Source organism: Neolamprologus multifasciatus, chromosome 17 (genome assembly GCF_963576455.1).
Source record: "Neolamprologus multifasciatus chromosome 17, fNeoMul1.2, whole genome shotgun sequence".
Lineage (NCBI taxonomy): Eukaryota > Metazoa > Chordata > Actinopteri > Cichliformes > Cichlidae > Neolamprologus > Neolamprologus multifasciatus.
In genome coordinates this window covers 20,067,608-20,092,841 of record NC_140455.1, presented here as the reverse complement: position 1 = coordinate 20,092,841, position 25,234 = coordinate 20,067,608, and the positions used below count along the sequence as shown (strand labels likewise).

At 42.3% G+C, this 25,234-nt stretch overlaps 1 protein-coding gene across 28 annotated transcripts in view; it reads left to right on the top strand.

The window, feature by feature from the left end:
• Positions 1–25,234, top strand: part of celf2 (cugbp, Elav-like family member 2) — a 241,817-nt gene that overhangs the window by 135,267 nt on the left and 81,316 nt on the right. For all 28 annotated transcript variants that reach the window (XM_085137087.1, XM_085137083.1, XM_085137088.1 and 25 more), the window contains 2 exons: positions 4,940–5,136; positions 24,330–24,412. In XM_085137087.1, coding sequence (XP_084993213.1) covers positions 4,940–5,136; positions 24,330–24,412 — 280 coding nt within the window. The remainder of the gene's footprint in view (positions 1–4,939; positions 5,137–24,329; positions 24,413–25,234) is intronic.

Sequence of the window (25,234 nt, the reverse complement as noted above, 5' to 3'; positions counted from 1 at the left end):
GGTTCAACATGGCCCCTAGCTGTACTGGTTCACTGTGGTGAAGAGAGAGGTAAGCCTAAAAGTGAAGCTGTCAGTTTACACGAGCTGTCATGGCCACGAGCTGTGAGTAGTAACTGAGAGATGTGGATATGATGAAGGGTGTCTCGGCTCTCCCTTACAGATGGTTTGGTCATTTGGGGGGGGGGGGGGGGGGGTCAGAGTACAGCTGCTGCTGCGACACATTGAAAGGAGGCAGTTGAGATGGTTCATGCATCTGACATGGATGTCTCCTGGGTGAAGGGTTCTGGCATGTCCTAGGGTGTCTCTGCAAGGTCTTTCAGGTTCCCAGGGACTGGGGCCCAGACAAGAGGAAGAAGATGGATGGATGGATGGATGGTGTCTAGATTCACAGCCCTATATCCATTTTCTGCTGCTTCTCTGGGTCCATGTCAAGGGGGCAGCAGCCTAAGCAGAGACATCTAGGCCTCCCAATGCCCGACCACCTCCTGCAACTCTTCTAGGCGTACACTGAACACTCCCAAGCCAGCAGTGACCAGGGGGCCCAGGGGCCAGAGTCAAGCCCATCGACGTGTAACCACCTCAACTACCTCCTGTCGATTTAGAGAAGTTCCAGCTTGAATGATCAAGCTCTTAACCCTCACCTGGGAGAGCCCAGACACCCTTCATCAGAAGCTCAGTTCCTCTACTTGCATCAGCAATTTAATTCTTTCGGTCACTATTTACAGCTCATGGCCATAGCTTAGATCAATCTGTAAATTCACAGCTTTGCTTTTAGGCTCAGCTCTCTCCTGACCACGCAGGACAGTACATCTGAGTCCGTTCAACTACACATGCATTCATTTTTACAGTTGAATTTCCAAATTTCTTAGTATTCAGTTATATAGTTGAATTTAGAGTACTCAATGGCAGCCCCACATGTCCACAGCTTTTGGTTCTGTCTCATCTTTCTCATCACGTTAATATCTGGGTCACTGCTTTCAAAAGAAAAGCTCTTGCAATTTTCCAGCTCTTAATGACTAAAAGACTAACTTAGCAAATACCTGGTAAATGTAGTGGAACATTAAGCAGCTAAAAAACATTTTGTCTCCAAACAATAACAGCGCTAAAGACAGCCTGAGTGCTGAACTTGATTTTAAGTTGTCAATAACATGTTAAAAGCTTGTTCCCCACACCCCCAGAAATTATTGGATGACCTTTCTTGAACATTATTAGGAATCTTGAGGCCTTCTAACTGTTTTCTTGGCTATACTTTGGACTATATTATGCTTCTAAACAGCTTCTTTAAATGTGCTTAAACCAGCCCTCCCACAAAGTAGATGTTTTAAGTCCAAATAAGTCACTTTCTACAACCTGACTGTTAACTGTGTGTTCTACGAGTTAACAGCTGGAACCTGCGGGCACTGAAAAGGGAGAAACCACGCGGATGAGTGGTGAATGGCTTGATGAGAAACATTTCCAGCTTTTCTGTTGCATTTCCGTTTTGATTCATGCCCAAGTAAAGTGAAAAACACATTAAATAAATGTTATCTTTCAGTATCTGAGCTAAGCTGGGTTCAGACATGCTACGGTCCTGGCAAGCACGTCTTGATAGCTCGCTTCTCACGTCACTGTTACCACTGAAGCCAATTATTGAATTTGCCAAAAATATGCTGAGAGAGGAGGTTTGAGGAGCTGTGAATGTATAATGAAGATGATGCATGAATAAATAAATAACCATCATAAGGTTTTATGATCAATATAATGCAGCTGTAGTTTGGTCAAACAAGCCTGCTGTCTAATGTGAGTGCAAGGTGAGGGAATAGCAGCCCTCAGCAGATGCTTCAAAGTCCTACCCAGCCGGGCTTAATACACACATACACATTGTGAGTGTAGATCAGCCCTCAGTCACAGCCCTGTGCTTCAGGGAGACCGGAGTGATGGAAGCAATAGTTAAGCCATTAAGGCAAACAATTGGCTCAAATTGAGAGGGAGGGAGAGAGAAAAGAAGAGCAAGAAGAGGGAAAGAGGGAGGGAGATGGAGAGTCTATGGCAGGAGTGGATCCACTCAACGACTTAATCCGAGCCCCAGGACACTCTCCTGCTAAGCTTCACACACTTTCACAAACATCTACACACACACACTATAAAGCTCTGCCTGCCTCCAATAACACCTTGTCAGTCTTGGCCACAGGGGCGATGGAAGAGTCGCTCATTCCTTTATAGTTAGCAGAGGCACCTACTTCCAACCACCTCAGGGAAAGACGGAGCGTGCAATCTACACAAGACAGCTCTGTGAGCATTCGTACACCTTATGGCTGCCGGTGTGAAGCTATTCATTGTCTTAGCAGGCAGAGTGAATGGTGGAAGAAGCACAGGGTGGACAGTGTCCTGGACGAGGGAGGCGATCCTCTGACACTGGCTATTGTATCGTCTCCCCCCTTGGCCTTGCTCAGTCCCCACAAGCCTCACATAAACAGCCAACAATGAGGGATTGTCTCCAGCCTATTCCCCCTCTTTCTGCTCTTTAGCTTTCACGCACACATCAGCTTTGTGTGTGTGTGTCAGAGGGCGAAGGCATGATGTGCTGCAGTCTGAACCCAGCGACCGCCGCAGCTTGTCCAATGCAGTCGTCTTCGCCGTTTATGTGGCTAAATATCAGCCGGTGATAGGGCCAGTCAGCTACTTGCTACCACCGCCGCCCTTCCCTCCCTTCCCTCCCTTCTTCCCTCTCTCCCCCCCTGCCGTCAGCTACCACCCTTGGGGCTCGTGCAGTACCCAGGCCCGAGCGATTTATCGGACAGCTTAGCAAGGAGCGGTTATTGCCCAGAGGACTGTTAGCACGGGCTTGGCTCGTTGACTCCTTCTCCATTTCTGGCGTTTTATTTGACATGTCCTTTAAGTCCTTTAAAGAATTGGGCGTTTCTGCCGAGCGCCTTGGCTCTTTCTGCAAAAGATGGATGGCCCGCGTTCAAAGGTCTGGATGTTTTCTTTCCTCTCCCTCAATCTCTCTCTTTCCCCCTGCCTCCTTCCTTCAACTCTTTCTCCTTTCGCTCTCGCTGAGCTTTATAGGGTGGTATTAGCGTTGTCAGCTAACCAAGCTCAGGATTTGGCTTTGTTTTGTTTTTGCCTCTTAAGATAATGCTTTTTCACTCTCCTGCTGAGGACAACAAAAGGAAGAGAAGAGCAATAAAACAGCACAGCCATTGACTTTGGTTTCATTAAACTGGTTTTCAGCCGCCTTCAATAGACCACAGGCCTTGATGGCGCTTGCGTGTGTGTAAGAGGTTGTTTGCAGCCACGTGTGTGTGATTATTGTCAAAACACAGCCACACTTAGGCTCGTGCGTACTCAGGTGCCGCTCTCATCTCTGTCATCTTCATTGGTGCATAATTAAATAAATAAATAACAGAGAGAGGAGCCACGAGTGTGTTTTGTGATGATAAGTGTTGTTGCTCTGCAGTGAAAGGGCGGGAAAGCACTTCAACTCCTTTTCGTATGCATTCCAGATGTGGAGATATAAGCAGACCGATCGGTGTGTAAGCATCTGTGTCCTGTTAGAGGCGGCCTGGAGGTTTACTGTGCTGGCTCTGCAGCCTAATCCCTCACACAAAACCTCGCATTACCACGCCGAACGCTGTTTACCCCGCATCCAGCGAGGCGTGCGAACACGCACAAACATTCACACATGCATCACGGCGCACATATATTCGCACAGAGTGTCTCCTCTGCCGGCTACAGCTCGGTCTTGTGTCGGCAAGTGCAGTGAAAAAAAAGACGTACTTTGTATGCTGCTTTTGCTGTTGCAGTTCACCTCAGTCCTTCAGTGTGGATTTACTGACATCCCGTATAGATCCATCGCTACATCTCCGCTATCAAAAATCCACACTTAGCATCACAGTGAAATGTCAGTTTGCTGATGTGTCAGGTCAGTGTATATAAAAATTTCCGGCTTCTGGGATATCAGGCTGTAAAACCTGAATTGAAAGCTGTCTCGCCCCGTTGTAAGGAGCTGCGAAGGCACCCAAGAGAATTTTATTAGTGTGGCTCTCATTGAGTTTCAATGTCCTTGTGACGTTTCTAAAGGCTGTTTTAGAGCCTTTTCCATAGTGTTATGAATGAAAACCTGGGAGGGCATTTTTGAAGTTAAATTAATTTTTTGCACAATATTGGTTCCAAGGTTCTAATTTAAGATATTTTATTATTTCCTCCTTTTTCATGTGTGTGTCTGCTGAAAGCTCAGTATCTTCTCTTATAGTGGCTTTAAAATGCTTCAGAATTCATGATATTCTACTTTTACAGCTGTTTAAGCTTTCAAATCACTTTAACCTACTAGGATCTTGGCCATTTTATTCTATGTCTACTCTATCAGATACTGCAGTATGCAAAAACCAATATATATATGTGTGGGATGACTAGTTTAAAAAAAAAAACACAAGGCTACAATACACTGGGCTGACTGAGAAAATCAGTTGTGAAGCTGAAAATCAAGGCAACAAAGACTGCTTTTTATACTGCTGCGTAAATTTTAGTTTCTGCTGAATTTTGGGGAGCAAATTTGAAACGTGTAATTGTGCTGTGTGCAGAAAAGATACACGCAACCTTTAGGTTATTTATTTTAACACAAGGGAAACTTCCATGAGCAAGCCAGAGCACGGTTTGGATATTTGGTCTTTTGAAATTGAAACTGCGGGGTAACGCTGTTCTGCCAGTGAAAACCGCTTTTAAGTTTTCAAATTCAGCTTCAGGTCAAGTTTGTTTGTGTCTAAGTGTGTTTATGGGTGTGTAGTTTTAGTCTGAGATTCCTACGATAATCAAAATGCTTAGGAAAATGCTTAAAAGCATTGTAGATCCAGTTTAAATCACATAAAATGAACACAGAGACCCTGATTCTTAAGCTGTCAGTGATATCGGTTTGTCTTTATGTGATGTTCTAATGTCCCGCCTTTTGTCTCTTCAACAGTAACGGCACGGCCGGAAAAATGAACGGGGCGCTGGAGCATTCGGACCAGCCAGACCCGGACGCCATCAAGATGTTTGTGGGCCAGATCCCACGCTCCTGGTCAGAGAAGGAGCTGAAGGAGCTATTCGAACCGTATGGAGCCGTCTACCAGATCAACATCCTCCGAGATCGCAGCCAGAACCCTCCACAGAGCAAAGGTACTAACCAACACGTTTACACAGTACTTAGAGGTGATGTGTTCATTCATTCATGTATGGTTGTCTGCTATAGTTTCTCTTCCTTCTTGCCTATGTTTCTCTCCTTTCTTTCTCATGATGAAGAAAAAAAATTATAAAAATATCAACAAACATTTATGCAAATACAATGATACAGTAGCCTAAGTTATGATAATGAATCGAGGTACTTTGGTCCCTCTTCTTGGGAAGTCAAGTGCTCCTGTTTTGTCAAAGTTGCTGGTGTCTCAGAGATAAGCCCAAGGTGTCCTTTGGCCTTGGTGCCATGACTCAGGAGACTTTGGCATCACATTAAAACCCACCAGAGTACAATTAAGAATCATTTTCAATGTTTTCAGTAGAGACAAATTAACAAAAAGATGTTATAATAGTGTTAGGATTATGATAGGGTTAGAATTACAATCATCAGTGATTATATCAGAGGGTTAACCTCTTAATACACACCAGCTCACAAGTGACCTGCTTAGGGTTAGGGTCATCATTAATGATGACTTAGACCTCAGAGGGTTAAAACAGCACTGCTAGCTCTGGGCATCACAGACTCTATGAAAGATGGGAAGACCTTCTATGTCTGAAAATTGAAGCTGCTGCTGAAGTGCCATAAATCTGCATTTTTTTTAATAGCCAGACTTGCTAATCAAGCTAACTAGCATTAGCTTATAAATTAGCATGCTTCTGTATCCAATTAAGGTCATTTGTGGCTCAAACAAGATGGGAACAGCCCTCATGCTTAACTTGAGAATTGAACATTACATTGTGTAAATTGTAGTCAGGCTGTAGTCAGCCTAAGAAGGTGAGAAACATTAAATTTATAACATATGTGAAAGGCTGTTTGTCTACCGTTCACCTCAGCTGACAATGTCAGGTGACATCTTCAGGTCTATTTACTCTGAAAGAGGCTGTAAAACTTTGGGAAAGAGTCCATTACAGATCAGTGAGTTAGAGAATCTCGCTTCTGATCGATGATAATGAAACTAAGTTGAAGACTGAACCTTTCTGTCAGTAAGACTTGTTTTAGCTGCTATTAGCCTCTGTTAGCTAATTTAGCCAGCGTTAGATCAACTTTTTTTGAAGTGGATCTAACATTTTTGGACTCTTAGCAGATAAACTCTTGCAAAATATGAGCGTTAAATCAAACAGTTTATCAGAGGGAAAGCGTGATTTTCAGGATACGCAAGCTTAATATTAGCTGGCAAAATATTAGCTATTGTTAGCTGTCCGAAGATGGGAAGGTCGCAAATCTAGTCTGCTGATAATAAGTAATTAAAACAATATCAGGGATAAATAAGCAAATGTCTCTTCTCCTCCACCTTAGGTGTTTTATTTATGTGGCAGATCTCCAGCCAATCATATGGGAGATGTCGTTTCAGGCCACTGTATTCAAATGCGGTGGAGAACATGGAACACAAACCACAAAAGTGCACCTTTGTATTTAATTAAAAATTTGGATTAATTAAAAATTAATTATAAATTTATGAGAACATATCAGTTTCTTGGACGATATAATTACACAATACAATTAGTAATTACAATTAGTAATCTATGTATATTTATGAGTATAATACCCTTTTTTTCTAAGTAAATAATACAAAAAAAATACTGAGTACACCTTTAAAGCAGGATTTCACAAACTTGGTTAGTCAGTAGAAATCTGTGGGCAGTCAACTATCTGCTCATTTTTTCTACGACCTCTCAAAACACTTCCCTGATGAGTTGCTGTTTTCTAGTCATGACTAATTTAAAAAGGATAAACCAGGCTATTCTCATGGACTGGTGGCTTGCCGATCACAAATCAATAGCCAATGAGATTGCATTTTAGCCAGATGGGACCTTTTGCTGGTCACATCTGGTGTTAAAACACCAAGAGTGGACACTACGACAATGCTCAGCTCAGGGCTTTACTTCAGGACTTCACATCAGATGGTCACATCAGTCTTTTATAGATCTTTTATATGCCATCTATGCTTTGCATCAAATACTGCTCCAACGCCAAAGGACAGTTTGTCCGTATCTGAAGCCAACAGCTTCTGACAAAAACGGCACTTTTTAACGCTCTGCTATGAGAATGCGTAGGATACCCATACAGAAAACACAAACACTTAACTGTATGTACACTTCTACCCACACAGAGGCACATAGTCTATCAGTGGTTGAGGACCGTCCCAGATATTTAATGGCAGAACAAGTGATGCATGTGCAACATTACACAAGCAAACACGTATTTCGTGCACCATTTGAAGACAAAGACTCGCCTTGCCAGACTTACACAGTCAATTGTTCGAAACTGCATGATTTGCAGCTATTTTCTCCCATTCCCTTTTCTTTTTCCTTTGATGAATTCATCAAGTGTGAGAGCAAACAATAGAGACAGCAGCCACAAACGGGCAGACAATAGCGTTGCCATATTAACAGCCATCAACCAGAGTGGGGGTTGATGACACTCCTGATGAGACATGGAGAGTGGGAGGAAAGTAAAGAGAGAGGCAGTGAGGACGGCAGGAAGGGAGAGGTGGCGTTTCCATCCGACTGGAAAGCAAATTTTGAAGAGAAGTTTCAAAGTGTCACTTGAAACAAGATCGGAATCAAGAGGGATGAAGTGTGAATAAAGCCAGTAAACACTTTCCTGCAAGAAAAATGAAGTCAAGGAGTTTTCATTTCTGGGCCAGCTGATGCTTGCTATAGATGTCTTGAAATGCGGTGATATATTACAAAGTAAAGCTCTGTATTACATTTAAAAACTTCTCATTTGGCTTGTCGGATGCTTTGAGAAGGAAACATATTTGACCTAATAGCAGGGAAAATAACAGTGTTATTTATACGGAAATCATAAGAATAAGATCTGACCTCTTGTTTTTGGTGTGTGGAGCTTATTATTTTCAATACTTCCCGTGCTTCATGTTGCCACAGTGACGTCACCCGTTTAAGTCTTTACTCACCAAAATTAGTTTTGCATTTTTGGAGCGATTAATGTACAGCGAGCAATATTGTTAGTGTAATAAGGCTTTCAAAAGTGTTGCAAACATGAACACATACAAGAGATCCAGTTCACTGACTATGAAATAGCTGATTTGATGCCGAGCAAACAGCTAGCAGCCATAGTCAAATTGTCCATGCGCAAAATAATGAAGATGTTAAGCCTTGATGTAATTTAAACTGTCAACTTATATAAATATTTAATACTTTTTTTTACTGTCTGGCTCTAAAAATGTTTATTTTTTTTCTTTAAAGTCACATTTTATTATTGAAGATGATGAGGATTGACTCATTTTTACAGGCAGCTGCAAGTGCCTCTTTGTGGAACTACATGTTTGTGGTAGAAAGAAATGCAGATCAGTGCATGAACGTGTGCATTTTGTAAACATATTCAGTCGGTCGAAATTATATAAAACGTTGCACTTTATGCAAATGCACGTGGGTAGACTCACATGAAACCCATGTCCCCAAATAGTCCTGAGAGTTCCTGCTTATACGCTGCAAGGGAAATTTAGAGTGCAAATCAGTGTTGAGTAGAGATGCTCACCTCGTGCTCACTCCTGTTTTTATATGGGTGATTTTCATGTTGCAATTTTTAGAACAGATTTTTTTTTGAATAATAGTTAAGTAGGAATTAGTGATTTAAGCTCCGAAGGCTATTAACTACCAGGTAAATGTGGTAATTGTGCACTACTAATTTTCTGCATACTGAAACTTTGTAGTGTTTTGCTGCGTAATGATCACCTGGTTAATTATTATTGAAAATCTAAATAATAAAATCTAAATTTGTCATAGGAAATTACAGTAACTGGCTGTCCAACCTGTAGTATTCTGTAAATTTTAATCAGAAATGTTAAACTTTATGACATATATTTATATATATATATATATATATATATATATATATATATATATATATATATATATATATATATATATAATATAAATAATTAATTTCCTCTTTCTTGTGTTTTAATGACCTTGAGGCTGATTTCAAATTTTATTCTCATTAACTCACATTATTCATATAATTGTATTGAAACATTTGTTCCTCCGATGAATGTAAAAAATGTGGGGCGATTAAAAGCTGACCTCCTGTTGAGTGTATACTTTTAAAAGATGTGATGTCATCCACCTTTCTGCAGCTACACCCTCCACCTCACCTCTGTTTTTAGTTCTTCTCTCTATGATTTTCCTCGTTTTTGGCTTCCTCTCATTCTGACTGAGTCATACGAGCTTATGAAAGCCTGGAGACAGCGTTCTGCCAAATCAACGCATTTCTGCACACCAACACACTTGTCATGTGCTTTGCATTTGTGTGTCCTTAGCCTTGAAATGACTCCTTTTCTCCCCACTAGCCTCTCCTCGCTCTCCTTGTTCCCTCTGATATCTTTGAGGGGTGGACGGGGGCCACAGTTCCCCCTCATGTCCTTCAGCTCCTTCACATCTCCTTCTCCATCTTCACTACCCTTGAAATGAGTTGTTTTTGCGGCTGATGAGTCAAAAGTATCGCTCAACGGGAGAAAGCAAAGCCACCTAGCATGCCTTTCATTTTTTTCTACTCAACATGACAATCTCTGTCCATATGCCTCATTTTTATTTATTTATTTTTTAACAGTCTCCTTTTTTGTGGAGTGCATTAAGAGGAAATGTAGCGTTTGATTGGGCTCTTACTGGCCTTGTTATTCGCAGGCTCTGAGCGCTGTTGTTGTTTTCTCATAGTTAAGTAAGCCGCCTGGCCTCATCTGCACCCGCTCAGCCAGAAGGAGCTGCGATTGCACCCTCGCCAGTTTCCCTGTTGAAATTTCGCCAATGTCAGGAAAACTGTGGCCCCTCGCTTCCCTCAATGAGTTTATTTTAAATTAGCAATGGTGTTGTTTGTAAAGGATCTTCGCCATTTGGGGCAAATGAGCCCACTCCGGTGCCCCAGCGGTGACCCAGAGGCACTTTTTCAATTCTTTGTAAAATACCAGTTTGGATTTAAATGAGTTTGTTAGACCCACTGAGACGTAGGAGAAGTTTCGCTGCTCACCACTTTAACTCCCAACTTTTCTGCTTCCTTCTTTTTTCGATTTTCTTTGCACCCTCATTAGATGACATCTCCGCAACCGCTAGTTTGAAAAAGAACATCAACAACAACAAAAAGGGGGAAACAGGATGACATAATTGACAGCAAAAATTTGGAAAAGAGCATGATAACTTGTTAATTAAATGCTCAACTCATAAATTTATGGAGGATGCATGGGTCTGAAAGTGAATAAAAACAAAAGTGTGCCTCGTCAAATTAAGATTAGTCTGTTCAGATATGAATAAGAAAGAAAGAAACAGTGCTTAGCAAGTTAATTAGACCACAACCATTTAAGGTTTATGACACACATTTATTATGTTTTTTATGTTTCTGTAATGCTTGATGATATTATTAATGCTAAAATATCTTTTTTCTGCTATCCGTAAATTCTCAAACTAACTGTTTAACAAAAAGCTGAAAAAAATAGTGAAGGATATTCTTATTTTTGATTAAGATGCCAAATTAAAATTATTTGTTTTCCTGAACAGAAAATTACTTTTGGTATTTGAATATTGTGCTGATTTAAAGTCCAGTGTGCCGACTCCAATTTGGTTATAAAAACATGAGTTCGGTTTTCTGTTTCCTTAACAAATAACAATATAATGTTTTGGTTTTAAACAAGTTTTGAGTAGGTTTCTAAAATGTGTTTTTTTTATGAAGTTATTAAGCACTGGAGGCTTTATTGTGAAACCTTCAACAGGTTCTCTGGTTAGATGTTTAAGTTAAAACGCCTTTAATAGTCTTTAAGTGGTCAAAAAGTGACCATCGTCACAGGGATGCAGTAAAATGATTTATTAGTTCCTGCTTTATTTTCTTTAACCGTTTATGTGCCTTCATTAAAGCTTTAGAGGAGTCAAATTCAAGTACCCATTGATTTCACTGGGTTTTTTTTCACTTTAGTCTGTTTTCCATATAAAAGGTTTGCAAAGTTGTGCTGTCCCACAAGAAATACTGCTGCTTAACTGCCTGATTTTCCTTGCTAATATCCCACACTTGTCTTTTGGCATCAAAAAATAACGGGAAAATAAAAGGATACAGGTACCAGAGTATGTACTACATAATTACTTTTAATGAAATACTCATCCCATAGTGCTTTGTAATTCCCAGATTCCACAGCAAATGATTTCCAACCTTATCAAATTGACTTATCTTCATTAGCATAGTTTTGAAATATAATAAATTATTATAATTTAAAGTGTAGCTTGGTTATCGATTATGATACAGTGCTTCATTCCTGATCTCAGTCACTGTTTCGGGTTATCTGAGGGTTCGCGCTCAGTGATCTGACATGCTCGGGTTTAAATGTTACCATGGTAACGCCAATCTCCACCAATCAGGGATGTTGGTTTTTAAATATAGGATTGTTGGTTAGACAGTATAAAAGATGGACACAGCAAGTCAGACATCCACTGGTTTCTGAAGTCTAGTTTTTGGAGCCTCGAGATGAGCATTTCCACCGCATGATTGCAAAGGAAACTGGTGTGAAGACGAGGGGCGGGTCTGGCTGTGAAACTGACTAATGACCAGTCAATCACAAGTTGTTAGCCAATGAGTGCAGTTTCATACCACGGATTTACAAAATACACCCAAAATGAGTGACTGAGGCTGTATCCCAATTCAGGGTCTGCACGCTTGAAGTACGCGCACTACGCGTACTACGGACGGTGCGTACTATAAGTACGAGAATTGCGGAAGTGAGAGGCTTGTGAAATGGGACGGTCTAGCCTTCGTCGTGCTGTTCAGGTTGCCTAGCAACCACAATACTAACCGCGAGAAACGTTACATACAGCTTTGTTTGACAGAAATGAAGGAGAAAAAATGTTTTGTTGGTCATTCACTTTTGTCATGACATCACTTTGATTAGTTGAGTATCTGAGGCTGAAACCACGGGACTGTAAAACATGATTGTTGGACTTCAATTCTGTACTGAACAGTCATTTAAGATTAGTTAGTAAATAACAATTAGCTAATGTTGTTCATGAGACTAAAATCATCTCACTGTGGTAATGTAAATATAATATGGCCAATATTATAGTTATTGTCAGATTATTATGACATATATATATATATATATATATATATATATATATATATATATATATTAGGGGTGCAACGATACTCGTATCGATATCGAACCGTTCGATACAGTGCTTTCGGTTCGGTACGCATATGTATCGAACGATACAACATTTTTAATTTATTTTATCAACTTTCCTTCTGATGATGCTGTCTGTGTTGAGCGCTCAGTGGATCTGCGCTCGACAGTGCAGCCTAGGCGGAGTAGTCGAACACAGATTCACTGAGCGCAGGGCAAGCTAGCGAGACAGAAGCTAGGCTAGTTGCAACATGGCAAATTGAACCTCCCCCACCCTCATTCAGATCTGGCGTTTGGAACTATTTTGGTTTTCATGTGATGTATGACCCTGAAGGTAAGCGTGTCATGGACAAAAGTAAAACAGTATGTTGGATGTGCCAGCAATGCTCAATTGGTGGGAACTAGTGTGTTAGCGCAGTTAGCTCGTTAATGTGTTGACATCTTCCAGCCCCACTCATGAGGTGATCCGCGGTAGCTCGTTAAGGGAGATTTGCCGTGTTGTGACGTTAATGTCATTTCAGATTAACGCTGACAGCACTAGTGGGAACACAACCAATACGACTGCACATTTACTCTGACATCATCCTAGTGCAAAGACAAGTGGAAGCAGAGAAAAACAACAAGCAGCATGCTACAAACTTTACCCGAGTCATTTAGACAGCCGTTAGCACATGATTCTCCTTATGGGGACCTGATATGTTTAATATGCTGCTGAGAATATAGCCCAGAAGAAGCGTATAGTATAGCTTTTATTTTGGAAAGAGACATTTCTCCATAATAAACTCTCTTTTCCAAAGATGAGTGATTCCTCAATCAGATACAGGGCTCGCAAAATCGCTAGCCCGACGTCCTGGGGCTTTTTTCCAGTCGGGCTACCAAAATCTATCTCTGCCCTGCCCGTCGGCCTATCGTAGGAAGGAAAAATATATGTCAGTGCTTTTGCATTCTTTCGGAAATGTAGCTGGGTAATTATGTCATTGGCATCGGCCACTGTCAATATGTGACATATTGAAATCGCGTTTGAATTTGCGCTTGTTTTTTGCTTTCACTTTGCAATCGCGTGAACTGTGTATAGAGAGCGACAGCACTGATTGGTGAGTGATGATAATTTGCGCACCAATTCCTCTGACATCGTCTTATCAATCGTTAGCTTACTATGCAAACATGACAAGTGAAATCTCCAGCAGCTTAAACATGTGAGAGGTTGATCGCAGAGAATCGCTGAGCGTTGTGTTAGTGCGTGTGTAAAAGCAGCAGGATATATATTTTAGTTCTGCTGAGCCAAATAAGACAGGTCAGGGTGAAGAAGTGACAGCCAAAGAAAAGCTTACCACAAAACGGAAAAGTTATGACAAATCAGACTATAAGGCAAAAAGAAAGTGCAGCTTTATGGTTTCATGGACAAAAGAATTTCTGTGGCTGCAATATGACGAGCTAAATAACCAGGGCTGCACATAAGTGGTCCGCAGGTGCGCATTCGCTGTCAAAATAAAAAATGCGCACAAGATAAGAAGTTGCAACGCGTGTTTGCAAACATAGGATTTTCTGGAGGAGGACAGACATTTGTTTAGAACTCTTAAAGATGTCGAAGAAGCTCCTTTAAGCAATTACTTTGGTGTTTCTCCACCTCCAAAGAAATGTCAGGAGTCCGAACCACAAAAGAAGCGCGTATTCTCGGAAAAGTGGTTGCAGGAGGTGAGCTGGCTTCAAACAAATGATGAACGCACAGAGATGTGGTGCAGAATGTGCTGTGAAAATTTAATAAATTACAAATTAAACAGCATGAACATTTTTTTTTTTGTATCGAAAAAATATCGAACCGTGACACCAAAGTATCGAACCGAACCGAACCGTGAATTTTGTGTATCGTTGCACCCCTAATATATATATATATATAGATAGATATATAGATATATATATAGATATCTATATATATATGGCTTTACAACTAAGTTAACACTGAAAGTACAAACATCACTATTGTCACACAACTTTGCCACATATGGCCAACAGCAATGTTTTTCTTCATTATTGAACATTCGCACATAAATAAGTGACGTCATATTCAGTACTTACTTTTGACAGTTCACTCTTCGGCCGCTCCCTTCTGCCGTATTTTGCAGCAAAATTATCCACACCCACCGCCGCGCTATGAATTGTGGGATATATGGGACCACGAAGCGTGCACCGGACCACGCTTGATATTTGGGGAAATCGACGACGCGTTTGAAGTATGCGTTTGAAGTACACTTCGAATTGGGACAGCCATAGTCGCGTGGCGGTGACATAATCACACTTAAAATGCATACTTCAAGCGTGCAGACCCTGAATTGGGACACAGCTTGAGCCCATAAACTCAAGACAGGAAGTTGCATTCTCCTACAGGAAGTCTCTTTGTAATCACAGCCATCGCCATCTGGTGGCCTTCAGATAAAATGTAGGTTTAAGGCACTTCAATATCGGCTTCATTTTTCCAACGCACCAACTACATACATAAGCCATAACCAGCGTCACCTGATACATGTCATACCAGCTGACATAGAGGGAAAGAAATGTGATTTCTAGTTTACCTCCAAAATCGAATTATGACTGCTTAAATGAGCATGACAACTTAAATCTGAAGTTACAGAAATATTTCTTTCTTCTCATTTTACCAGCTGGTTTATTATAAGAAAATACTCCAAGATGGCAGTCAGACTTGGGCAAACATTGGATCGGGACAGCTATGAATAAATTAATGATTAATTACAGGATGTTGAAGATAAAACCCAAGACTTAATGCGCGCTTGGAGCTCTGGCTAAAATGCAGTTTTCCACATCAAACCAGCAAGTGGATATCTGTCGATCAGTGTAATCCCCCTCCCCCCCCCCCCCCCCCCCCCCCAATCTTATTATTGTCATCATCTGGCATCACATGACGGTCCTAAGTGCTGTATGAGAGGCTGCTTCAGCCCAACGAAAATAAAATTCCTTGAGCAAACACCATTCAGTCGTTTTCAGAGCACTTTTTGGCATTAAAGTAAAAGATATCATTTCAGCTTCCAAAAACACATATTGGTAATAATTTAAACAATCTCTTTAATCCCATTTAGGTTATTCAGAAGCCAAAATGTAATCAATCACAGAAAAATGATTTGAGAGGCAGCTTGGTTTGGTCCCAGAGCATTCAATTGTGTCACTTTTGTGCGTCATGCAGAATCCATTTTGCCGTTTGACCCAGGTGCTTGCATTTAGGCTGTGTGTGTGAGTGTGTGTGCGTGTGTGCTTATGCTGACTAGGATGGTCTGGGGAATATCGTGGCGCTACTGTTGGTTTAATGTGTTTGGAGTTAATAACCAGATGAGTGGATGAGCCGGGGAGGAAGGGAGAGAGTGAGAAATGGAGCAATTTGGCATTTTGTGCTGAAAGAGAGAGAGAGATGGAGGCAGAGATAAAGAGAGAATGAGACAAAGAGAGCCAGAGGGGTAAACAGAAAATGGTCCTTTTGCTAAAACGCAACCTTAAGCGCCATGACGGGTTTGTTGCAGCGTGTGAGTGTCTGTGTTTTGGCTGGGGATGCGCTTTGTCATTTATCTTAATGATACAAGTGAGACACAAGCACACGCGCACACATGAACATCATGCATGCACAGAATAAGTTTAATGTCTTCATTAAGTGGCTGATCTGCGCAAAAGTCTCTGTGCACAACACGGCCTGGAAATACTTTGGAATGATCAAAATAACGTATAAGGCACAAGGGATTTGAGTCGTGGCAAACTTAATGCAGACGAGTCTAAGTTTTAACAGGCCTGAAATTATTATTGGATAACGCGATGTTGTCTGTCAGACCTGCGAATGCCAGGGAAGGGGAAAAAATGAAGCATGAGTGATTTTTTTCTCTCTTAAAATTCTGATTCAGCTCTCAAAAAGCAAGAGCCACAGCTTTATTATATGACTAGTGGATTATTAAAAAGACTATAATCACTCAGCCTTCGCCAAAACCAATAACCAGTGACATGTTCATTTTAATCGGTGTCTGTTTTCTAATCTGTGTTGCTGATAGTTGCTGCGAGCAAGTGATTCCACCTGTAGCTGAAAAGACAAATTAAAAAAATGGGGGCGGGGGGAGTGTCAACATCAATCCCCGAAAACGTGAGCGAGGGATGACAAGGCTGACACTAAAAAGGTGCCGAAACGTGAAAATCGACAACGAGCCGTGATAAATGTTTGAACTGGACGTCTGAAGCCGCTTAAACGTCATTTGTTATGAACCCGTGTGTCATATTGAAAAATGAAGAAAGAAAACAGAAACGCCTCTGGAAATCATTTCCAGCCCAGAGATAAACACATGTAGCAGATTACAGCGTTTGATTTTCGATCACTGTTCAGATCATCTTCCTCATTGCCTGGGCTGCTCTGATGCCGTGTCCAGGGACCTGCACACCCATCCAATGGCAGACATTCGCTTTGCAAGCCGACTGTATCCTCTCGCTCGGCTATGGCAACATGCAGAGCTGAACGCTCCGCCATCCAAGACAATTATCTGCTCTAATGGATTCAGTTGAGACAGGGCCGACCTGAGACGGAGGACTGATTTATTTCATTCTTTCCTAAAGCAGAGCGGCCAATTAATTCGCCTTAACTAGACGTTAGCTTTTTTAGCCAGCTACCCGGGCCCAATTAGGGAGCAGCTGCAGGTGGATTTTAATGGGAGATTTTATGCGTGTGTGTGTGTGTGTGTGTGTGTGTGTGTGTGTGTGTGTGTGTGCATATATGTATTCTCAGCTCCTCTCTGTGTTTATACTTTTGCATGCCTCAGCGACAGAGAGAGTTACTTGGTTATAAGCAAACTTGCAGAGCTGGATTTTTTTTTTTCCCTCCCTCTCCGAGCACTTTGAGGTCGGCCAGAAAGTGGCTTTGATTTCCTGAAAGTGCTCTTGTTGTTTTTACAGCCAGTAAGGGAGGGAGCCAGTGAGGGGGAGGATTGACATTGGTGCTTTTCCACCAAAGTAACTAGTGGATTGTATAGATTTGTGAAGTGCTGTGAGCTGGACCGATTCCTACGTTAACAGGATTAGAACATCAGCCAAATGCCCGTCAGAGATGCGGCATTGTTTGAAGCCATCCACTCATCCTCTCCCTGTTTTTCCATCTGACAATCTGTTCTTATTGCGCTGTCAAATTCAGAATGTGTTCTCTGTCATATTCCCACCATCCCTGCTGTCACTCAGCGGCTCTTTGACACACATAAATTATACACATTAAGGGGCATTTTTACAGCTGCACAGAGAGAGCAATGAGGGAACGGCAAGGAGGGGGGCAGGAGAGGAAGAAATGGAGCGAGGTGGAGTATGTATTCCATGCCACCCAGAGGCCTGTGTGAGCAGTAATTGCAGTAAAGTATAGTTAATGTGGGTCAGCGGCTGAGTGGAACCCCAGGGGTCAAAAGGAAAGTAGAGGGGAAGGGGAATAATGGGGGGGAGAAATTCGTGTGGGTCACTGTAAGAACCCTGCCTCGGGTGGAAGGGCTCTGGGTGAAGCTCTGCGATACATCCCACACCTGTCTCTTTTTCCCCTTTTAATAAAGCATACTTTCATTCTGCTGGACTGCAGGGCTTTGCCTCAGTTATTTTCACCCTACCCTACCGCCGGCCTTTTCCCCACTCTTTCTCCAGTCTGAGGTAATTCAAGCCCACACATTTGTGTGCTGAATAGAGCAGCTGGTGCCAACCTGGAGGTTTGGACCAACAAGATACGTCTTTAACCTTAACCCATGGGATTAAGCAAGTAAATTGGAGGTAAAAACATAACCTGTTCATATTCTAAAGAACTGACCTGTAATTATTTTAAATAAAATTACAGGTCAGGCAATCGGACAAATATATCAGCTCTTTGCAATTGATGGTGTCCATCAAAATTTGGCTTTTTGGAGCTAAAAAAGATATATATTCTATTTTTACCGTACACTTTGAAATTCTTGTTTGAAGCCCATATGAATAGCCATGGGGGAAGACTTGTGAAAATACAGTTTAAAGACCAAACTTTATTTAGAGTCTGTGCCAGGCTAATTCTGGCCCCCGAGCCTTATGTTTGACACCCCATTAATAGAAGTTATAAAGTGGCGTAACTGCACACACCTTTACACTGAAATTGGACTACAGTCAGTTTCTGTCCCTACAGATAGTCTCCACAAATGTACCCCCAAGGGCTAATTATTGGATTTAAAGGTGATTACTTATAAGTGCCTGTTCCGAGCAGTAAAAGGTGGATATTAGGACCATTTATTATAGATTCTGTGGTTGAGCGTGAGGAGACAGTCTGTTATACAAAAAGACTTTAAGGGTTTCCTCATATATTTAAGTTAATTTAAAAGGTATTTAATACCCGCTGACAAGTTTACTTTGTATCTGTCTTGTACAGGTGGAACAGTGGTCGCCTCACCTCACAAAGGTGCTCGGTTTAAACCTGCCCAGGGCGCTTGTCCTCCTTGTGTGTTTGGGTTTTCTTCAGGTGCTCCCACAGTTCAAAGACACACTCTAACTTCTAAATATGACAATGATTAAGGTAAAAAATTGTCACTGGACACTAATGACAGTGCCAGTAACTCAGCAGGTGCCACACCAATGACAAGCTAAAGGTCTAAACCTAAGGGTGTAATAAGGTGCTTTATTTTCTGTGAGTGTGTATAAATATAACAATTTCCATCAGCTCGAGATAAAAAATAGTCTAGAAACAGTCCAACATGGCCACTGGGAAACAGCGCTGAAACCCAGACTAATGAAAGTCATTTAAGTAGATTAGTTGGCGCTCAGGCTAAGGTGACCCTCCCAACTACTGCGCGGCATGGAGGGGAGACTGAGATGTTCCCATTCAAATGAAGAGTTACAGAAAAAGAAGAAAACATTATGAAATTAATTTGCAAAAGAAAGTACAATTACAGGTCAGGTTGTCACCTCTAAAGCGGGTTTAATTTTCAGACTCTAAGAACACGGCCTCGTGTGTGCCTGATTTTTAGAGAAAGCCGTTGGAAGACATAAGTGAGAGAGAAAAAACCTCCTCAACTTGCCGATTCAGCCCCCCCTTCAGCTCCTATGCAGCTCTGCTGTCTCGAGCTGAGAAGTTGGGGTCGACCTGTTGTTGGAGGGGGTAGATGTGTTGACAGAGGCAGGGGGCCGTGGGTCTTCGCTCAGTCAAAGGCCCCCTTCAGCAGCCATGAAGCATTTATGAACAGGCAACTCCCTCCTCTGCTCTCTATTCAACTCACAACGGCTGTTTCTCTCCCCTCTTCTTCTTCTCTTTTTTTTTCTTTTGACTTGCAAACGCTCTGCCCTCCTTTCCCATGTCCCATCTGGCTGTCTTGCTCTTTCTGTTACGTGCACACGTACACTCCAGCGTCTAATAGATTCCTTCCTGCCGCTCCAGATTTGTGCGTGCACGTCTCTGGTGTGTGGTTTTAAGTGTCCCTTTTCGACAACACAAGCAAAGTGTGTCTCCTTGCTCAGAGCGCTCTCGGCCTTCAGGTAAATGTTTGTTCTGCAGAAAAAAAGACACGTGCACACAAATTGATGGAAAGAGCTTATTCGTGCTGGGCCCCAGCACCTGCTTGTGGTCGTAGTACAGGTATGCTTATGTGTAAATAAAAAGCAAACGTGCAGACCTACACCTAAAATATGCACACTCAGTGGCTTTCTGCAGGATTTTGTGTGTGTGTGTGTGTGTGTGTGTGTGTGTGTGTGTGTGTGTGTGTGTGTGTGTGTGTGTGTGTGTGTGTGTGTGTGAGGTCCACTCCTCTGCTCTTTGATCCTCATCTTGACAGCCCACCACCTGGGACGCTCCGCCACATGCCGCATGCCTCCAAGGCCCTGGCTACGCCGTGGGAATGACAACACGCCGTGGCTAACACAGCGCTAACAGCCAACCCTCCCCTGCACATTATATGCCGTCAGAATCACTAATGCTAACACCAAAAGCTAACCCTCCCATATACAGATATGTAGAAAATGCCACTGGAATCAGAATTCACATCCAGCCGCTAACCCTCCAACATTGTTATTGGAATTGCTAATCGCACACAGGGGGGCAAAGCTTGAACACAGGTGCAATTGGAATTATAATGTACAAAACTGAGGCAATACTAAAAAGCTCGCCCTTGAATACACATAATCTCTACTTTTTACCCTGCATGCAGGAAATATACAGTTTAAAATTATGTGCCTCTTGCAAAAACAATGAAGCTAGTGAGAACACTTGTACATCAGATAATTTACTGTGTTTTTCCAGCTCAGTCTATGAGACTGATTGGATTCACCTCGGTGGTGAGGAGAGGTAGGTCAAGATGAGTCGCTGGTGTCATCCATGGACAAGCAGGCACGGTGGGGAGAGGCTGGAAGGGGGGACAGGGCAGGGGTCAAACTGGCACCACACATTGGTGGAAAACAGTACACATAAGTAGCTTTGAGACCCTTACAGTATACCTCTAAAGTGCATCTGCACAGGCCTTTTCAATTACTTTGCAATTAAACCCTTTATTTTTACTTTACTTTACTTTTAGGAGTGTTTAGATTATTCATTGAAAGTTTTGACTCTTTTGGCCCATCTTTCTCCCCTAAACCCCAACTGGTGGTGGCAAATGACTGCCCCTCACTGAGCGTGGTTCAGCCAGAGGTTTCTTCCTGTTAAAAGGGAGTTTTTTCTTCCCACTGTCGTCAAGTGCTCGTTCATTGGCGTTTTCTCCCTATTATTGGAGGGTCTTTACCTTTGAATATAAAGCACCTTTAGCAAGCTGTGATTTGGTGCTATGTAAATAAAAATGAATTGAACAGATCACCGTCATGTTCCCAAGGTTTGCTTCACCTTTTAGAGCAGGGGTTGGGGAACTCCAGGCCTCAAGGGCCAGTGTCCTGCAGGTTTTAAATGTGTCCTTGATCCAACACAGCTGATTTAAATGCTAAATTACCTCCTAAACATGTCTTGAAGTTCTCCAGAGGCCTGGTAATGAACTAATCATTTAATTCAGGTGTGCTGACCCAGGGTGAGATCTAAAACCTGCAGAACACTGACCCTTGAGGCCTGGAATTCCCCCACCCCTGTTTTAGAGGGTATGGTGGTGCATGGCTCATATATTGTGTGGGTGTTGGAGTTGTATGCAGTCGTTTCATTGCTCAGTAAAAACTTGTACATGTATTAAAAGCTTTTCCATTTCGAGGATTTTTATTTTATTTGGTTTCCCACTGTTGGTGGAGTTTCATTATTTGATCTTCTCCTCTTATTAGGACTCTAATTTCAATAGTTCTTTGGACCATTCTTCACCATGGCTAATTTTAATTCATAGGCACACTCCACTGCTAATATTTGTTTAGTTTTACTCTTTTTTTCTCTCTAATGGTGCTTTTTCATGTTGGCTTAACTACAACTACAACTTCAACCTAATTTAGGATTTTCAGTGCTTCTCCATCATCCGTATCCTCACTGGGTCTAATTTTTATCGTGGAAACGCGGCACAAAGATGAAGCCGAACTGATGGAGATCAGCAATATGTGGAAGCCAGCACTTTTACCACAGAGTTTGGTGTGTATTTGCCATCGTTTTGGTGACCCACATGGAATACATTGAATACATTTTTACCCAGTGATATTCTGTCAGTCATGATTATTACCCCCGCTTATCTCCCTGTCTTTAACCAGTAGAAGCTGGTGTGAAACTCTTGGTGGCAAATTGATACTGATAGCTGAAGCGGGGGGGCTTAGGGTTTAGTGAAGTGACACCTCTTTCACACTGGGGGTCATAGAGGGAAAACGCTAAGCTGAGAGTTATCCCTGCTAATACACAGGCACTGCACCATCTGAATCACAACACCAATCACGTTGCTGACGCTAGGCTAAGGGCCAACTATTCAACAGCCCTGGCACCCAGAGGACACCGCAGGAATTCAGATCCATTACACTCCCAGCCTCATCAAAGGGACTTTGGGATTTGGATGCTAAACCTGCTCCAGATGCTCACTGTTGGATTTCACTAAGATGCACTGCAGGGCAAGTGTCATCAGGGCTGATGTCTGCAGCACAGGCAACAAAACCTCAACCAATCCACCGTATTCACACTGAATTGATTTGTGCCATAAAGACAATGGGGGAGACACCAAAGCAGATGTAAACAATGGTCCACTCTGCTCATCTCTGGACAAATAAATACACAACAAAATGACCAGATGAGCAGAGCTGGAGGCAGCAGGTCCAAGCATATGAACATATGAACCTGAACTAACATGCTGAAGCCATAGCAGTGCCTCACCTGTGGCTGCCTCATGCTAATGTGCAGTTTACTGATCCTCTTCACCAAGTAAGCAGCTGTAGGTGAGCAGAGGTTTAATGCAATTCAATCCACAGTTTGGAATTTTATCCTGCGGTAGCTCCCTTTAATGTATCCATCCATTCGCTTCCGCTTATCCTTTTCAGGGTGCTGGAGCCTATCCCAGCTGTCATAGGGCGAGAGGCCGGGTACACCCTGGACTGGTCGCCAGGCTAACACACAGAGACAGACAACCATTCACACTCACATTCACTCCTGCATTCACACCTATGGGCAATTTAAATTGATCAATTAACCTATCCCCACAAACTTGGTCAGCCATTCTACCGTCGTCTCCACTATCTTTCCCCAGGTTCAGTTTATGGACATGGGTATAGGTTTTATTTGAGAATCGGGAAGAAATCTCAAATATAAGTCCAATTTTGAGCACCAAACTCTTTGTTTTCTGCATTCTGGAGAATTTTTTTATGCAGTTTCTACCTTTTTACATTAATTTATGGTTAAAAAAAAAAAAAAAAGGATGAACAAGTAGTGAAATTTGTTGCATGTGGCATCTTTAAACTGTATCTACAAAAACATGGTTTATGCTCTCCCCAGAATGGTGCTAGTTTCTACTTCAAACACTGGATTTATTTGAGCCCGCCGTGGGTTGCCTTGATAAATGTTCTCCCCGTTACATCTCGTTTGGAAATTTCCCCATAGCTGTTCGACAGTCGTGTCATGAGGACGTAAACACAGACACAAAATCCTCACCGTGAGCGATTTGTCCAAACCTTGTGTTTGACATAAACAGCTGCTTGCTGTGTGTACGAGGAAAATAGAAGAGTCACACCTCGGTCTCTGCCCTACATTTTCCTCCCGCTGGCTTATTTTTGCCTGACTGTGCAGGTTTGTGTGCTGACTGAAAATGGCCCATGACTGCGGTGTTTCAGCCCTACTCTCGTTTCCCTCCCTGCTTTCTTCAATGCAATTGTGTATACATTTACATTTGAGTCCAGTTGTGGTACTGTGTGAGAGCGTGAGCATGCAAGCACTTTGTTTAATTTGTAGGTCTAAAGACATTGCAATGTCAAAGTTAAACGTAGCTTAAATTTTGATTTAAAGTGATTTTTAGTATCCTGATCAGTGAATTGCATTGACACTTGAAACTGAATCATGCCAAGGTTTCAGTCGCTGATTTCTTTATTTTACTTTTTGTCAGATTTACTGTTTTTTCCACTGATTTTAGATGGCTTCATTACTTTTTGATGAATCGTTTAAATATGATCATTTAAAAACTGCTGTAACATGTGTGTCACCTGAATGTTTTCATTTCCAGCCCACATTTGTCAGAAATGTCGAGATGCAAATAAAGGGAGCATAAATAAATGAGTCAGCGCTTTCTTTGGTGAATGAACGATAAAGCAGCTGTTCACAGATCATTCGGGGATTAATGAAGAGACAACCTTGCTTCTCCACGTTCCTGTCTTCGTTTCCTTGTTGTTCGCATGTGAGTGTGTGTGTGAGTGTGTGCTCATGCATCACTTTGTGTGCACGGTTCCTCCAGGCTCAAGTCATCAGCGTTGAAACAAACTAAAAAAAAAAAGCGTTCTCTTCCTCTCCGTTAGGATGTTTTCTCCTTAACATTCACTCAGCGTCTCCCAGTGTCGACAGGTGATGCCAGGCAGATGAAGAGAGAAAATGCTCTTTGTTGCTCCTTATGCTCATCTCTCTCTCTCTCTCTTTCTCCCCAGGCTGCTGTTTTGTCACGTTTTACACAAGGAAAGCTGCCCTTGAAGCCCAGAATGCACTGCATAACATAAAGACCTTAACAGGGGTGAGTGCGTGTCCTCATTCTCCTCTGCCTACTTTCTCCTCTAATCACACACTTACAGCGGTACCTCGAGGCAGCCCCGCCCGACCCCGCCCTACACCGACCTGTGTTGTGTGCGTGTGGGTATGAATACGCAAGTAACTGCCTCAGTGTGTTGCGCTGCTGCTACAGAGCATTTGTGAGTGACCGAGAGTGCGAGCAGGTGACTGTCAAGGTTAGTTCAAAGGTTTGGAGGGAGTCTATGTCCACTGGTTCTTTCCAAGCTTAAGTGTGAATGTCATAAAAGTCAAAAACCAATATTACCACCATAACAGCCACCAGGTCACCAGGGGACTGTCTGGAGTTAGAAAAGTTTCTAGAAAATAGAAAATGATCCATTTGAGACATTCGTTCAGTTTTTGTTGTTAAAAAGATTTTGGATGATCCAAAAAAGGAAAAGTTTCTAATGAAAGTAGGTGGACTTCAGCCTAAAACCCAAGCTCTACCTTTATCCTAGAAGGTTAGTCAGTGTAGCCTACCTAATAGAAGAACCACAGACCATCTTTTGATATGTACACAGATAGAGGCAAATAAGATCCCAGTGTTGCACCATCACTCAGCCGCAGACCGCAGAGCTGCATGTAAAAACCTCAGTATTTATCCTGGTGGCTCTGGGTGCAGACAGTAGTCCCGTGAGTTCACAGCAATCGAATGGACATAAGGTCTCCCGCCTCCTGCGCACTATCCTGAAATCACCTCTTAAGCCCCAACGCCCCCTGATACGGGGGCAAAAGGCAGGAGATCAGTTAGGCTTGGGGCTTAAGAGGTTAAATAAACCAGATTGAC